The sequence below is a fragment of the Ranitomeya variabilis genome, chromosome 6 (genome assembly GCF_051348905.1).
Source record: "Ranitomeya variabilis isolate aRanVar5 chromosome 6, aRanVar5.hap1, whole genome shotgun sequence".
NCBI classification, from domain to species: Eukaryota; Metazoa; Chordata; class Amphibia; order Anura; family Dendrobatidae; genus Ranitomeya; species Ranitomeya variabilis.
This window is the reverse complement of record NC_135237.1, coordinates 165,686,365-165,704,892: the sequence shown is the minus strand read 5'-3', so window position 1 is coordinate 165,704,892 and position 18,528 is coordinate 165,686,365. Positions and strand designations below refer to the sequence as shown.

The following is an 18,528-nucleotide window of genomic DNA, read 5'->3' as shown; positions in this document are numbered from 1 at the left end:
TATTTTACCTAGCCATTACATTTTTCTTTTTTAGTCATAATTACACATATTTTTATATTTTTTCTTTATTAATTTTATTTTATTAGTATTAAAATTTAGAGATTTTATCATAGCACTAAAATTAATTTTAAACTTGCATTCACATTTTTCAATTTTAGATTAAAAATTTTATTTTTATATATTGACAGCTTATATGTGCTGCCTGATCCACAGGCAGCATGTATGATCTCATGTATGTATGTATGATGTCAGCCATGTATGTTTGACTGAAATTCCACAGTGTTTCAGAGAAAAACATACAGTGCCTTGCGAAAGTATTCGGCCCCCTGGAACTTTACAACCTTTTCCCACATATCATGCTTCAAACATAAAGATACCAAATGTAAATTTGTGGTGAAGAATCAACAACAAGTGGAACACAATTGTGAAGTTGAACGAAATGTATTGGTTATTTTAAATTTTTGTGGAAATTCAAAAACTGAAAAGTGGGGCGTGCAATATTATTCGGCCACTTTAACTTAATACTTTGTTGTGCCACCTTTTGCTGCGATGATTCACATTCTTGTCATGTCACTGCATTGTTATTGTTTTCCTCCTAAAAATCTATATTTTAATTTGTATTATTTTATAAATCTACTCTTGGCTTTCAACACTGCCTGAATTCTTCTGGGCATGCTCTCAATCAGATCCAAGCATGTGTTGACCGAAATCTGATCCGAGATCTCTTGTACACATTCCCAATGTTGGTGCATATTGGTCAATTCACTTGGGTATGTATACAGCTTTTTCTTCAACTCTATCCACAACTGTTCAATTGGGTTGTGGTCTGGAGACTGTGGGGGCCACCAGCACCTCTACTTCATTGTAATTGAACCATTTCTTTGCCAAAATAAACATATGCTTCTGGTCATTGTCCTTTTCATACCCATAGTACTCGAATGTATGAAGTAACTTGTCTTGTAGGGTACTCATATATAGTTTAGCATTGAGACCACCATTGATCCAGGTCAAGTATCCAATGCCTCTGGCTGTGATACAGCCCCATATCATCAGGTTTCCTAAGCCGAACTTGGCAGTTCCTTCAATTTCTCCATCTGGTAGCCCCTTTTTTTCCTTTGTTTCTTTAAGACCCATTTCCACCCATCAGAGCCTAGTCTATTGACTTTCATTTCATTTCTCCAAATCACCTGTTTCCAATCTTCTACTGTCCACTTTTTGTACTTTTTTGCAAACTCAAGCTGACATTTCTTATGACGATATTGAAGTTGAGGCTTCTTCGCCTTTTTTTGGGCCGCCATTTTAGACTTGTGTAATGTGCGTCACATGGTGCTTGCATGGACGCTTGCATACGATCCACCTCCACTTCCTTGTTTTTCGCTCCAGAACTGATAGACATGGGAAGAATTGACTTGTTCACTCTGATATATTGCCTGGACTTTACCTTTTGGCTTCTAAATGGATGGACTTCATTTTGTATTCTTACAACTGCCATGACACTCAGATGATGCAGTTTGGCAATTTTCTTGGCTAAGAGACTGCTATTGATGAGCTGAATTATGCTGTTTCTGAAATCTTCATGGCTGCTCCTAGATTTGAACCAATGATATTTCACTTGGGAATCAACCTAATAATACACTGAGCTATTAGGGAATGTAACAACTGGTTGTATTTTGTAGTATACAGGAAGATTTCTCTACCACCAGGAGCAAAACAGTAACAATGCAGTGACATGACAAGAATCTGCATAGCTAATCATATGCTGAACAGCTGCAAGTCACATTTATGTATGAGATAGCCGAGATGATTGTCTGTAAAATGATGGTAGTCTCACGTTCGAAGCAGTAGTTGATGGTGAGATATGGAACCTGAAAGTCAAAAGTTCAAAATATTGTTACCCTTTTGCTCCTCACTATATATCAATAGAGTGACATTTGTAGTTTCAGATCATTGATCTATAAGTAGCAAGCAACCAGATACAGACTGGGACTGAAATTCAGCCCTGGCATTTGAAATCACACAGGCCCATTAAGTCCCCATCTCCAAGCACCAGATGGGAATATATTACTAATATTACCCTGCATGGCGGAAAGCAAGATTTACTACAAGACCAATATTTCTAATGATACCTCTGTCACAACTCTTAACAGTATGGCTGTCTTGAGAACACTGATTCTGTTTATAACGTAGCAGACAAAGAGGCCCATGACCAGACAGGCCCATTGCCAGATGGCCAGTCCAGCCCTGCAAGCAACCAACACTGTTCTGCCCTTCTATTGTGGAGAAGTGTAAGAGACTTGAGCTCTGATATATATAGCTAAGGATATAAAAGAACACAGCTGCCATACTGATGCAAATGGCAGGAGATTAAATCCTGATCGTGCACAAGGTGAATTCTACACTTATTTTAGCTTGATGATAACAGAGAGCTGTGGGGCTAGTCAGGAGTATATGGGAGAAAGGGGAGGGGACTACAGCAATGAAAATAGTGTTGCTGGGAAATGTCGTTTTAGCAGGAAAGAATAGTACTGCCCATTCTGCTATGTGAAGCTGGATGTATCAAGGGGGAGGTAAAGATAAAAATAGACACAATGGTACAAGACAGAAACTCATGTTGGCCTTAGTCTGTATATGAACAATAAGCATACATCTACTGTGCTATATGAAAAATAAAACAATTCTGGGAATAACCCTTTAAAGGAGACCTGTTATTTGACTAATGCTGCCCAAACCGCAGGCAGGATGAATCAGAGTCTGGCTGCAAGATTGCAGCCAGGTATATCTTTGTTTGAAATTCTTGCATTTCGGGGAAAGACCACCTTTTGACATCTGGCCAGAGACCAGACTAGACCAGCACCATGTGAATGGATTGGTGGTCGATCATGCTCACTGACACTCCAATTCATACTTAGTGCAGACTGAGGAAGACAAAACAAGTATAGCCCAGGAACGTTTTCAGCTGTCCTGTTAAGAATGAATGAAGCAGCAGTGTGTATGATCAACCACCACTCCAGAAACCTGGGGCTCTTCAGTGCACCAGTTCTTGAGATTGGTGGGGAGCCTAGTGCGCATAGATAGTGAAGTTATCGCATACAGTGTGGACCAGGGATAATTTCCAAACTTGAGTCCCCCTAAGGGATGCCTGGGTAAGCAGGTAGTTGATTGTCTAGGATAAGGCATGTTCTGTTCTACCCAGGTTGACTCCTGACCTTGTTTTTTGTCTGCAGCCCGTCCTGACCCTCTGTCTGTCTACAGTTTTGAGTGAACCCCAGTTGCCTAATTATGTATTAGTTATTAGTAAGTAGAGCAGTGTACCTTACAATTCTAGGCAGTTTGTATTGTTGCAGATTTCATGCATTACTGGAAAAAAACGCACTTTCATCAAATACTTTGTTTTTTTACATGCAGGTTATGGCCAAACAGGACCTTTGTTTAAAAGAGCAGGATATGATGCCATAGCATGTGCAATGTCTGGCTTGATGCATATTACAGGACCAGAGGTAACATTTCTATGTTTTTTTAGCATTATTTTATTGTGTTTCTTATCTGATAAAAAGGATAATTATATACTGTTTTCCAAATCCAATGTGCCACCATAACCTTTAGGCAATATGTCAGAGGTTCTGTTAAGTTACAAATCAATTTTTTTTATCCAAAAACTTGCACCAAAAGTGCTACAATGCATTTCTTCAAGGTTTACAAGCGCAAACCTTTCCAATGCCATTTGTTTGCAATTGCAGCATTTAGATTGCTGACCTTTGTTGTGCTTTCACAAAGACTTAGCATAATTAACCATTTAGGAGGGGGGAGTGGTTGGTGCTGATAATCCCGTTTAGTAAAGGAGAATATAACTTTGTAGTTCACACGGCATGCCTAAATCATTCTCCCGTAAAAAGTCAATGAGTAGTTTTCTGACTTTCCTGTGTCAATCCTGCTGAGAAACATCTCTGAATTGCATTTTTTCTGAGCAGCTGTCCAGACAAGATGGCTGCTACCATAGTCATGTACATAAATAGAATAAATCAAAACATACAATCAGAAAATAAAAACGAATTATATAAAGGTGATACTTTCTCTTTGATTGCATGTTATATAATTATTGCTTATAAGAACAAAAATGTGGTGGGTAGCTGCTTTACTGCAATAGTAGCTACTGTAATTATAGAAAATATTTCCTGTAAATCAGCAGAGTTACTGTGCAATCTAATAAAAATACGTTGATTTTTAGGATGGAGATCCTGTTCGCCCAGGTGTAGCTATGACTGACCTCGCAACAGGGCTCTATGCTCATGGAGCCATTATGGCTGGTTTACTGCAAAAAAGGAAAACTGGGAAAGGAATGCACATTGACTGCAACCTACTTTCCTCACAGGTAATTAAGTTTTATTTTATTACAGCAATTATTACAGTTGCATTTAGCTGTTAGATATTAGGCACCAAAGTAAAGGAACTAATAAAAATGTAATTCCATATAATGGGTCCTTTACAAAAGTGCAGACATTTTCATCAAACTACCTATTGTTCTTTGTACTTTCTATCATGTGTGTACACCCACTCTCCAGTTTTTGGAAATTCCCTTTTAAAATCAGTCTTTTACATACATTTAAAGGGAATCTGCTGGTTTTTTTAATCTCATCTGAGAACAGAATAATGTAGGAAAAGAGATCATAATTCCAGAGATGTATCACTTAGTTTACTGGGTGCAGAAGTTCTGTTACAGAGTTTTCTCTGCTGTAGATGTAGCAGTACTCAGAACGCTTACCTCGCCCACACCACTGATTAGCAGCTCACTATGTACATTGTATATTGACAGGCGATAATCAGTGTTGGGGGTGTGGTTGGACCAGGAGGCACGTGGGCAGCTAGTCCAGCAGTGAGAATCTCCTGCATAGTATTGAAACTACAGCACACAGCCTAATAAGTGACACAGCGCGGAGATCAGTGTCTCAGCCCGTACCTCATGCTGCCGTCAGATTATATAGGAAAAACCTGCTGACAGATTTCCTTTAGCGCAATAGTTATAACTATTATTCAGTACAAAACACTTTTGCATGTTTCAATGTTTTTAACTCCTTAATAACCGCAGATACACATTAAAACGGCAATCGTTAAGGGGCCTTATTCCCTCATCGCCATTTACAGCTATTGGGAATAGATAAATAGCGCTGCCTCAATGTTAAAATTATACATTACAGCTGACACCCTCTAGTATTGGCCCCGACCAGTTTTGAAATCGAACAGGGTCGAATAACCCCTGAAATACCACTGTCAATCATGACATTGGTATCTAAGTGGTTAAAAGGAGGTTAAAAGACCCCCTATGTCATGATCCATCCCCGTGATCATAATCGCAAGTGCCGTTCATTGCCATAGTACTCTAAGGTCATCTGATGACCCCAGGGTATGGTGGCCTGTTAGAGCTCACTGACTCAGAGTCTAACAGGCTGACTCAGTGAGTCACTGACAGGTCTCAGACACTGTAGTACACGGGCACTGCAATGCATGAGACCAACGATCAAAGTAAAAATTATGCATGTCCCACAGGGGGATTAAGTGAAAAAGTGAAAAAAACTTACATTAAACACATAAAGTAAAACCATAAAAATAAAAAAATAAAAAACCCATTTGCCACTAAAATCGAATCCTTTGTTATAAAACTCAAATAAACAAAAAAAAGTACACACATTTGATATTTTCACATCTGTAACTACCCGATCTATAAAACTGGTATGTTTTTGTTTTACACCGTAAAAAAAGTATTAAAAAGCATTCCCAAAATGTTACTTTTTCATCATACTGACATACAGAAAATTGAACAAAAAACAATTAAAAAGTCGAATGTAAAAAAAAAATGGTGCAAATAAAAACGCCAAACCGCCCCACAAAAATCAATGCCTAATATGGCTCATCCAGCAAAAAAATAAAAAAATTTACAGCTCTCACAATATGACGATGCAAAAACTAATTATTTTTCGTAAAATATCGCTTTTAGTCTGTAAAAGTAGCTAATTCTAAAGTAAGTAAGATATCAATTTATCACTCTAATCGAACTGACGAACAAACCAGTCTTATCAATCTTACTGCACTGTGAACCGCGCAAAAAATAAAAAAAATTATTAAATTGCTGTTTTTTGTTCATTTTATGTCTGAAAAATCTGAATAAAAAGCAATCAAAAAACATTATGTACCCCAAAATGGTAACAAAAAATTATCCGAATCGCTGCGCAAAAAATAAGCCCTCATACAGCTGTGTTCACTAAAAAAAAGAAAAGTTACAGGTCTCAGAAACCCTGCTTTACTTTATATATTCAGGTGATGTAATGCTATCTGTCTTTATCAGTTATTATTTATGACTGTTCTGCATTTCCTCTTGTTACCTTAATGAAGTATATCAGTTAGCGCTCTATCTTTGTATAGTTGCATTTATTCTGAAAAGGGCAGATAAGCATTAACTATGCTATGGTGATACATAGGAGGATTTAATTCCCCTCAAAGAATAACTGTGTCTATGTTCACATTGCACTTGGCACTTGATATATTAATTTGGGCAATCATCTCAGCAATCTGAATGAATAATATATAGGACTTTGATTTATTATTATTATGATTGATCCTGTAGTAGACAGCCTATTGTCTTGTGCCATCCCCCTCAGGAAGTCCTTTTTTCTATTTTGTCATTTTGCTTTTTTTTATTTTTTGTTTGTTCTTGATTTTAATACATATTAATAAAAATATGATTTTAATTACAGGTAGCTAGAATCTTTTTGAATTTTTTGTTAGGCAGCTAAAAAAGGCTACACAGCTGTTTATACAAAAAAAATTTTTTAATATTGCTGAATTGTCTAGCACCCAATATTGTTAAAATTGGGACGTGTCTCAGAATATGGTGACAAAATAAGTATTTACGGTATTTTTTCTAAAAAATAATTTTTACTGTGTGTTAGTAGCAAAACATAAAAAATCCAATATAAATCTGGTTTCACTCTAATCGCACGACCAGAAGAATAAAGTTGTCTTATCATGCAAAAATAAAAATAAGAACTATTCTTATACTTCTGTCTATTTGTTCATTATGCCTCCCAAAAATTGGAATAACCCTCGGCTCACATTTATCCTGCTATCTCCACTTGGGTTTTCCGTGTAAATCCTAAAAAAACGCTAATCAGATGACACCGCCAATGGAACCACTCACTTGTGGCAGCACGGTGGCTCAGTGGTTAGCATTGCAGCCCTGGAGTCCTGGGTTCAAATCCCACCAAGGACAACATCTGCAAGGAGTTTGTATGTTCTACGTGGGTTTCCTCTGGGTTCTCCGGTTTCCTCCCAAATTCCATAGACATATTCATAGATTCATTTAGATTGTGAGCCCCATCGTGGACAGCGATGATAATGTGTGTAAAGCGTTGCGGGATATGTTGGTGCCATATAAAAAGAAACGTTATTATTATGAGACAGATGAAGTTACTTTAGACTGGTCTCAGTTCGGTGGTGTCATGTTATTTTAAGTGTCTTTTTAGCACACAAGCATGGATGACCACAGATCTGTGCATGCCTAAAAAGATGGATACAACCGGAACAGACACTAAAAGGACTCCATAGTGTCTTCATCTGCCTCATTATAGTCAGTGGTTCTGTCTGGGGTTTAGCTTTGCATTTTTCTGTGATTTACACGGAATCACCGACCTAAGTGCTCAGGATAGGACACAAGAATGTGATCCCAACCTTATACTAAGAGTGATCAAAAAATGTTACGTACCCAAAATGTTACCAATAAAACCTAACTCATCCCACACAAAACCAGCCCCCACTCAGGTCCGTCATGTGTCACTGGAAGTATAGGGGTTCCCACATTACAGGTAGAACAAAGACTCTGGAAAGCGACATGGCTCCCGCCCCTCACATAAAATCCAGTGAATTCTGCACTCCCAAATCCAAATGCCTCCTCCTGAGCCCTACTGTGCCTAAACCACAGTAAGCGGCCACATGTTTGGCAGTACTCTAGCAAGGAAAGTTCAATTAACAATTTACGGGTTGTGTATCACCAGAAGCACAAGCTGGGCACAATGTATGGGGGTGTTAAAATATACAGGGGCTTTACACTGTATGGGGGCACAATGCATGGTCACTAAACTGGTATATTTGCAATTCACCAGAATAAAGCATAACGTGGATGTTACAAAATAGATGAATTCATTGTGAGGTGCAATTTCTACATTGGGGTCACTTTAGTTTTTTTCTGCTGTTCTGGCAGGGGTTCCGCAAATGTCAGCCGCAAACTATTCTAGCAAAAACTTTGCTCCAAAAGCCAAAAAGCGCTCCTTCGTTCTCAGCCCTGACATGCGGCCAAGCAGTACTTTCAGGTGACATTTGGGGCAGCACTGCATTCAGGAGAAATTGCTAAATAAATTACAGGGTCCTATTTCACCTATTAACCTTTGTGTATCTGACAAATTTGGCGCAAATATAAAAATTAAGAAATTTCCTGACAACAAATTTAAAGTATTTGAAGGGTGTGGTTTTTAACCACTTAACCCCCGAAGCTTTTTTTAGTTTGGCGTTTTCGTTTTTCGCTCCACTTCTTTCCTAAACCTTAACTTTTTTTATTTTTCCATGAATATGGCCATGTGAGGGCTTGTTTTTTTGCGAGAAGAGTTGTACTTTTGAACAACATCATTGGTTTTACCATGTCTTGTACTAGAAAACGGGAAAAAAATTCCAAGTGCGGTGAAATTGCAAAAAACGTGCAATCCCACACTTGTTTTTTGTTTTGGCTTTTTTGCTAGGTTCACTAAAGGCTAAAACTGACCTGCCATTATGATTCTCCAGGTCAGTATAAGTTCATAGACACCAAATATGTCTAGGTTATTTTTTATCTAAGTGGTGAAAAAAATTCCAAAGTTTGTTTTAAAAAAAAAAAAATTGCGCCATTTTCCAATACCTATAGCGTCTCCATTTTTCGTGATCTTGGGTTCGGTGAGGGCTTATTTTTTGCGTGCCGAGCTGACGTTTTTAATGATACCATTTTGGTGCAGATACAATCTTTGATCGCCCATTATTGCATTTTAAAGCAATGTTGCGGTGACCAAAAAACTGTAATTTTGGTGTTTTTACTTTTTTTCTCACTACGCCATTTAGTGATCAGGTTAATCCTCTGGTTTTTTTTTTGATAGATCGGGCGATTCTGAACGCAGTGATACCAAATATGTGTAGGTTTTATTTTATTTTTATTTTATTTTTGAATGGGGCGAAAGGGGAGTGATTTGAACTTTTATATTTTTTTTTATATATTTAAAAACTTTTTTTTTACTTTTGGCATGCTTCAATAGTCTCCATAAGAGACTAGAAGCTGCCATAGCCCGATCGGCTCCGCTACATAGAGGCGATGGTCAGATCCCCTCTATGTAGTAGAATTGCTGACTTGCTATGTTTTCTGACCACTGGGTGGTGCTCACAGCAATCCGGCACTGACAACAATAGAGGTCTCCAGGAGTTTGACAGCAGCATTTAACTAGTTAATAGCTGCGGGTGGATCTCGATTCCACCCACTGCTATTGTGGGCACATGTCAGCTGTTTAAAAAACTTTTAAAGCTTACATACCCCGGGAAAATGTGGGCTCACCGCAGGAGCCCACATCAAAGGAAGGGATCCCGACATCGGTGTACTATTACACCCGATGTCGGTAAGGGGTTAAAATGATATCACTTTGGAGGAGTTTCCGATAAATAGGCCTCTCAAAGTCCATGTAAATCTGAATAGGTCTCTAAAGAAACAGGTTTTGTAAATGTCTTAAAAAAATGAGAAATTGCTGCTCAAATTTTAATCCTTCTAGCATACTAACATAATAAAATGACGTTTGAAAAATTATGTAAATGTAAAGAAGACATATGGGAAATGATAATTATTAATTATTTCTACTGTATGACCAACTGGTTTGAGGATATAAAAGTTCAATGTTTGAAAATTGCATATTTTTATAAATTTTCACCAAATTTTTTATATTTATATCAACCTAAATTTACCACTAACACAAAGTACAACGTGTTAGGAAAAAACAATCTAAAAATCACTAAGATTTTAAAGTTATTACCACATGAAGTGACACTGGTCAGATTTAAAAAATTTGGCTTGGTCATTAAGGTCAAAATTGGCATGATCACTAAGGGGTTAAATTGGAATATTTCTGCGCATGTAAATGTTTGCACCCACACATAAGTGCATCCAGGCTGGACATGCAAGTTTTTGGTCTCAGAACAATTTCCATTAGCTTGAGGTATATTCACACATGATAGCAATCAGCGTACATATTTAAATGGAAAATTGCAGAGAATTACAATAGCAGTTAAGGGGATGAGATGTATGCAAAGCACTTCCATACATAACAAAAAGAAATCCAACCTGTGGTGCAGAGTTAAACTATGCAACATATCAATGCTTTGTAAAGTCACTGCCACGATTCCTCTGCTCATTGAGTGATTGCTATGCTTTCCTATGGAAACTGGGTCATGCTGAGCTGTCAAGTGTTTTGATTGACAGCTTGGTAGTCCAATCCTGTAATGACCTTGCTGAGCTGTTAGTGATGCGATTAACATCTCAGCTGTCGAATCTGTGACTGGAAGGTGCTTGTCTTTATCCAGGTGTTCTCTCTAGAGCTTGCCCAAGCTATTTAACTTAGCTGTCTGCCCCTTATCCTAGCCAGACATAGTTTGTGCTTCCTGTTGAGTGTTAAGCGTGATTCTGTTGTTCTGAGTTCTGATCTTCTGCTGCCTGACCCTTTGAACCATGTTCCGACTAGAGTTGAGTGAATTTCTTCGGGTCTCCGCTTATTCAGCAAGCTATAGCGCTTACCAAATAAGCTGCAGAGGGAACCCGATACATGGAGCGCACCGGCTGATCAGCGGATCGGCGTCACAGCTGCATGTGTTGCGGCTGTGTCACAGCACATGCATGGAGAGCCCAACAAACAGGCTCTCCATACATGTGCTGTGACTGTGACACATGCAGCTGCGGCGCTGATCAGCCGGCACGCTCCATGTATTCGTGTTCCCTCTGCAGTTTATTTGGTAAGCGCTAAAGCTTGCCGAATAAGTGGGGACCCGAAGAAATTCGCTCAACTCTAGTTCTGACTATCCCTTTGTCTTGTCCTTTGGCTTTGATCCACTATCTCTTGTTATTAACCCTGGACTGTGACCTGACTTACGCCTTTGTCTTTTCTCTTGGTTATCTACGTGCTCTCTTGGTATTGACCCCGGAACATCTGAATTTTCTGCCTCATGTCATTGTCTGAGTAGTGAAGTATATCGTGGCACTACTGTGTTGGTGCACAAGGTAGGTTCCCCAAACCAGTGAATATAGAATACAGAAACTTGGCACTCAACTTGGTAACGTGGAATATGCTTTTTTATTTCAGATAGCAGTCCCAGTATATAAACGTTTCGGTCTGTTATGGACCTTCTTCAGTACAACCGACTGCTCAAGAGTAAAATATAGAAGATGTCTCCGGACATAACGTTGATCCTCGTATGTAGGACTACTTGTGGATCGTACAGAGGACTAAACTGGTCGCTCCGGTATATAAGAGAGAATAGTGTTGTTCACAGGTGGCAGTTTCTAATTGGATAGTATAAGTAATAATGTGGCAAGACAGTATGTCTATCATAATTGAAGTCAGATTCTATAGACACCGCGTTGCTTGGCGCCATTACATTCAGCATCTAGGTACGCTGCCACTCTGATACGTCCTACTTGCACTTCTTACTGTTCTAGGGACTCTAACACTACGGATGCAGATATCATCTTGTGGCCACAATCTTATTCATTGTATATGACAAGGCTACTATTCATCTGGCTATAGAATCTGACTTCAATTATGATAGACATACTGTCTTGCCACATTATTACTTATACTATCCAATTAGAAACTGCCACCTGTGAACAACACTATTCTCTCTTATATACCGGAGCGACCAGTTTAGTCCTCTGTACGATCCACAAGTAGTCCTACATACGAGGATCAACGTTATGTCCGGAGACATCTTCTATATTTTACTCTTGAGCAGTCGGTTGTACTGAAGAAGGTCCATAACAGACCGAAACGTTTATATACTGGGACTGCTATCTGAAATAAAAAAGCATATTCCACGTTACCAAGTTGAGTGCCAAGTTTCTGTATTCTATGGTCTGAGTAGTGACTAACATCACAGTCACCACATACACAAGACTGGGGGACAAGAAACCTCCCGTAGAGATGGCATCCTAGGGCAACCATGCTGCATCCCCATGCTGTACAAGCGATTGGCCTGAAAAAAGTATAAAGTTATGAAAAGTATACAAGTTAAAAAAAGTAAAAAAAATGTTTTAAATTGTAAAAATATATATAAAAAAATAATAAAAAAAATCAAAAGATATTGTATCCATAAATAAATCTTTGTATGAAAAAGAAAATATAAACAATAAAAGTACACATATTTGGTATCACCGCATCCGGAACCAACTGACCTATAAACTGTCCCACTAGTTAACCCCAGTAGTGAACACCATAAAAAATGTTATTTTGTCCAGCAAAAAACAAGCTGCCATAAAGCTCCATCAGCGGAAAAATAAAAAAGTTATAGCTCTCAGAATAAAGCGATGCAAAAATAATTATTTTTTCTATAAAATTGTTTTTATTATGTAAAAGCGTCAAAATATAAAAAAAATATAATTGTGGTATCAATGTAATCATACTGACCCGAAGAATAATACTGACTTATCAATTCTACCACACATGGAATGACTTAAACCCCCCCAAAAAAGAACAATTTTTGATTTGCTGTTTTATTGTTCATTCTGCCTCCTAAAAATCGGAATAGAAAGGTATAAAAAAATGTAATGTGTCTGAAAATGGTACCAATAAAAACGTCAACTTGTCCTGCAAAAACAAGCCCTCACATGTGGCCAGAATATGGAAAAATTATAGCTCTTAAAATATGATGATGAAAAAACTATTTTTTGCAATACAAAATTGTCTTTTAGTGTGTGACAGCACGCCAAACATAAAAACCCAATATAAATTTGGTATTGCTGTAATTGCACCGACCCGAAGAATAAAGTCGTCTAATGACTTGTACTGCACAAGGAATGGCGTAAAAAATAATTGAAACCAATTCTTCACCTGCTATTGGTTTTCTTCATGCTGCCTCCCCAAAGATCGCAGTAAGGCTAGGCTCACATTTATCCTTCGCTCAGCGCTGAACGCTTACATCGGGGTTTCCGTGTAAATCTCTGAAATAGGTAATTCAGACAAACCGCTCCGGCTGAAGATTCTCTGTAATGAGGCAGATGGAGACACTGTGAATGCCATCTGACCTGTGATACGGTGTTGTCCGTCTTTTTAGGATTTCATAAAAGTGCAGTTGGCCACAGATTTGTGCACTTCTGAAAAGAAGTATATCGCTAAACAGAGGCCATACGAAGTCCAGAGTAACTCCACTGCCTCATTATAGTGAATTGATCCCTCAGGGGTTTCTGAATCGTGTTACTCAGAGATATACAGCGGGTACTGAAACTATTCATACCCCTTTAAATTTTTCACTCTTTGTTTCATTGCATCCATTTGGTAAATTCAAAAAAGTTCATTTTTTTCTCATGAATGTACACTCTGCACCCCATCTTGACTGAAGAAAACAGAAATGTAGTAATTTTTGCAAATTATTTAAAAAAGAAAAACTGAAATATCACATGGTCATAAGTATTCAGACCTTTTGCTCAGTATTGAGTAGAAGCCCCCTTTTGAGCTAGTACACCCATGAGTCTTCTTGGGAATGATGCAACAAGTTTTTCACACTTGAATTTGGGGATCCTCTGCCATTCTTCCTTGCAGATCCTCTCCAGTTCCATCAGGTTGGATGGTGAACGTTGGTGGACAGCTATTTTCAGGTCTCTCCAGAGATGCTCAATTGGGTTTAGGTCGGGGCTCTGTCTGGGCCATTCAGTAATGGTCACAGAGTTGTTTTGAAGCCACTCTTTTGTTATTTTAGTTGTGTGCTTTTGGTCATTGTCTTGTAGGAAGGTGAACCTTCTGCCAAATCTAAGGTCCAGAGTACTCTGGAAGAGGTTTTCATCCAGGATATCTCTGTACTTGGCCAAATTCATGTTTCCTTCAATGACAACCAGTCGTCCTGTCTCTGCAGCTGAAAAACACCCCCATAGCATGATGCTGCCACCACCATGTTTCACTGTTGGGATTGTATTGGGCAGATGATGAGCAGTGCCTGGTTTTCTCCACACATACTGCTTAGAATTATAAAAAAAAGGTCTATCTTCATCTCATCAGACCAGAGAATCTTATTTCTCATAGTCTGGGGCTTTCATATGTCTTCCACTGAGGCTTCCGTCGGGCCACTCTGCCATAAAGGCCCTACTGGTGGAGGGCTGCAGTGATAGCTGACTTTGTGGAACTTCCTCCCATCTCCCTACTGCATCTCTGGAGCTCAGCCACAGTGATCTTGGGGTTCTTCTTTACCACCACCAAGGTTCTTCTCCCACAATTGCTCAGTTTGGCTGGACGGCCAGGTCTAGGAAGACGTCTGGTGGTCCCAAACTCCTTCCATTTAAGGATTATGGAGACCACTGTGCTCTTAGGAACCTTGAGTACTGCAGAAATTCTGTTGTAACCTTGGCCAGATCTGTGCCTTGCCACAATTCTGTCTCTGAGCTCCTTGGCCAGTTCCTTTAACCTCACGATTCTCATTTGGTCTGACATGCACTGTGAGCTGTGAGGTCTTATATAGACAGGTGTGTGCCTTTCCAAATCAAGTCCTATCAATTTAATTAAACACAGCTGGACTCCAGTGAAGGAGTAGAACCATCTCAAGGAGGCTCACAAGGAAGTGGACAGCATGTGACTTAGGCTACTTTCACATTTGCGTTTGGAGCCGCTGCGGAGGGCTGTGGACTTCCTCCGTGAAGCCCCGCCCTCCGCCGCTAGCTCCGCCTACTTCTGCATGCGGCCGGCATGCGACCTGGGTACCTATATTTAACATTATGTACGCAGGTCGTGCCGCAGTATGCGGATGCTGCCGCATGCGTCGTTTTGACGATGCGGAGACCAGCGTAGGACGCAGCTCGTAGCAATTTTTTTTTTTCCGCATCGTCAAAACGACGCATGCGGCAGCATCCGCATACTGCGGCACGACCTGCGTACATAATGTTAAATATAGGTACCCAGGTCGCATGCCGGCCGCATGCAGAAGTAGGCGGAGCTAGCGGCGGAGGGCGGGGCTTCATGGAGGAAGTCCACAGCCCTCCGCAGCGGCTCCAAACGCAAATGTGAAAGTAGCCTAAAATATGAGTGTCTGAGCAAAGGGTCTGAATACTTATGACCATGTGATATTTCAGTTTTTCTTTTTTAATAAATTTGCAGACGTGGTGCAGTGTGTACATTAATGTGAAAAAAATTAACTTTTTTTGAATTTACCAAATGGCTGCAATTAAACAAAGAGTGAAAATTTTAAAGTGGTCTGAATGCTTTTTGTACCCACGGTAGATGGAAACCCCAGAGTAAGTGCTCAGCGTAGATTGCTGCATAAATGTGATCTCTAACGTTATGTAAAATGTTCCCAATAAATTCATCAAATCAATCCACAAAAAAAGCATGTTTCGCACTTAGGTCTGTCATCTGTTAACGGAAATATAGAAGGCTTCCACATTACTGATAGCACATAGGCTCTGGAAAAGCGAAATGGCTCAACACCCTCCAAAAGAAATTCAGAAAATTCTGCGCTTCCAAATCCAAATGCCCTACTCACTTATGAGCCCCACAGTGTACTTAATCCACATATAGCATCTACATGTTTGGCATTTCTGAAGCATGTCTCCAGAATCACGGGCTGGGCATAACATACTGGTCGCTACAACGTACCTGTCACTACAATGGCAATATGCAAATTTTACTCGGCAACATTCATTGCTGCTTGTTTCTGGAAAATATCCATGAAGTCAAAATTGCCACTACACCTTCCAAATGGGTATAATTTCCAAAATGTGGTCACTTGAGGGGGGATTCTGCTCTTCTAGCAATTAGAGGCTTTGTATATGGAGTCCGCAAAATGTTCTAGGAAAATCTGCGCTCCAAGAGGCAAATAGCGCTCCGTTCCTCCTGAGTCTCTCCGTATAGCTAAATAGTATGTGCCATTTTTACCCACTTCTTGTGTGAAAATGTAAAATCTGGGGCTATAACAAAATTTTGGTGGTAAAAATGTAGTTATTTTTTCTTCACTGCCCAATGGCATAAAATTCTGCCACACACCCGTGATGTCAATATGATCACTGCAACCATAGATGAATTAATTGAGAGGTGTAGTTTGTAAAATGGGGTCACTTATGGGGGTTCAGCTGTTCTGGCACTTTATGGGCTGTCCGAATGGGTCATAGTTGTCCAAAATTGTTCAAAATACAATCAGCCAAAGGGTACCGTCTCACAGTGGCACTTTGGTCGCTACGACGGCACGATCCGTGACGTTCCAGCGATATAGTTACGATCTCGCTGTGTCTGACACGCTACTGCGATCAGGGACCCCGCTGAGAATCGTACGTCGTAGCAGATCGTTTGAAACTTTATTTCGTCGCTGGATCACCCGCTGACATCGCTGCATCGGCGTGTGTGACGCCGATGCAGCGATGTCTTCACTGGTAACCAGGGTAAATATCGGGTTACTAAGCGCAGGGCCTCGCTTAGTAACCCGATGTTTACCCTGGTTACCATTGTAAATGTAAAAAAAAAAAGACACTACATACTTACATTCCGGTGCCTGTCACGTCCCCGGGCGTCCGCTTCCCTGCACTCCTCCTGCATACTGTGTCAGTGCCGGCCGGCCGTACATCAGAGCACAGCGGTGACGTCACCGCTCTGCTTTACGGCCGCGCTTACACAGGATGCAGGAGGAGTGCAGGGAAGCGGACGCCCGGGGACGTGACAGGCACCGGAATGCGAGTATGTGTTTTTTTTTTTTACATTTACAATGGTACCCAGGGTAAACATCGGGTTACTAAGCGCGGCCCTGCGCTTAGTAACCCGATGTTTACCCTGGTTACCCGGGGACTTCGGCATCGTTGGTCGCTGGAGAGCTGTCTGTGTGACAGCTCTCCAGCGACCACACAAGGACTTTCCAACGATCACGGCTAGGTCGTATCGCTGGTCGTGATCGTTGGAAAGTTGCAGAGTGTGACGGTACCCTAAGGTTTCAGCAATATAATTGCAAGTTGCAGAATGGCAAATAGATCTTAACTGAAGATTCTAAGATAAAATGTAACTTTTATTATAAAATGTAACCAGTGGGTCATGGCACCTGCAAACCATAATAGTAAAATCTGCACTATAGTATGGTGTCCTTGCCTCCTGAGCTTTGCACTGTGTCTGAAAAATATTTCCCAATTACATGTAAGGTATTGGTGTGTAGAGTTGCAGGGATCGTGATGTCGTTATGGACAGGAGGCAGATCAAGAGTTAACAAGTTTATTAACCTCTTCAAGTCGCGGCCCTTTTTCGTTTTTGCGTTTTCGTTTTTCACTCCCCTCATTCCCAGAGCCATAACTTTTTTATTTTTCCGTCAATATGGCCATGTGAGGGCTTATTTTTTGCGGGACGAGTTGTACTTTTGAACAACACCATTGGTTTTACCATGTCTTTTACTAGAAAACGGGAAAAAATTCCAAGTGCGGTGAAATTGCAAAAAAAATGCAATCCCACACTTGTTTTTTGTTTGGCTTTTTTGCTAGGTTCACTAAATGCTAAAACTAACCTACCATTGTGATTCTCTAGGTCATTACGAGTGCATAGACACCAAACATGACTAGTTTTTTTTTTATCCAAGTGGTGAAAAAAAATTCAAAACTTTGCTTAAAAAAAAAAAAAAAAAAAGTGCCATTTTCCGATACCCGAAGCGTCTCCATTTTTCGTGATCTGGGGTCGGGTGAGGGCTTATTTTTTGCGTGTCGAGCTGACGTTTTTAATAATATCACTTTTGTGCAGATACGTTCTTTTGATCACCCGTTATTGCATTTTAATGCAATGTCGCGGCGACCAAAAAAACGTAATTCTGGCGTTTCGAATTTTTTTCTCGCTACGCTGTTTAGCGATCAGGTTAATGCTTTTTTTTAATTGATAGATCGGGCGATTCTGAACGCGGCGATACCAAATACGTGTAGGTTTGTTTTTTTATTGATTTATTTAGGATGGGGCGAAAGGGGGGTGATTTAAACTTTTATGTTTTTTATATTTTTTTCATATTTTTAAAAACATTTTTTTTTTACCTGTGCCATGCTTCAATAGCCTCCATTGGAGGTGGTAAGGCGTCGTCCGAGACTTCCCGATCTGATACAACCGGTGTTACTCTTCCATCACTTTCCCAAGAAAACAGGCACCTTGATCGGAGTGGATCAGCTTCAGGCAGTCGTATACCTGGATGAAGTTCTTACAGATGGTGTAAGCAGCGGATTCAGCGGTCTGGTCTCACCTCGGGGTCACAAACTTTGTGATGTGATCTGTCATCACC

The 18,528-nt window shown here is 39.9% G+C and overlaps 1 protein-coding gene across 4 annotated transcripts in view; it reads left to right on the top strand.

Annotated features, from left to right (window-relative positions):
• The window catches only part of SUGCT (succinyl-CoA:glutarate-CoA transferase), a 1,711,098-nt gene that overhangs the window by 227,981 nt on the left and 1,464,589 nt on the right, over positions 1 to 18,528 (top strand). For all 4 annotated transcript variants that reach the window (XM_077269202.1, XM_077269201.1, XM_077269204.1 and 1 more), the window contains exons 7-8: positions 3,406 to 3,497; positions 4,226 to 4,369. In XM_077269202.1, the coding sequence (XP_077125317.1) occupies positions 3,406 to 3,497; positions 4,226 to 4,369 (236 nt within the window). The remainder of the gene's footprint in view (positions 1 to 3,405; positions 3,498 to 4,225; positions 4,370 to 18,528) is intronic.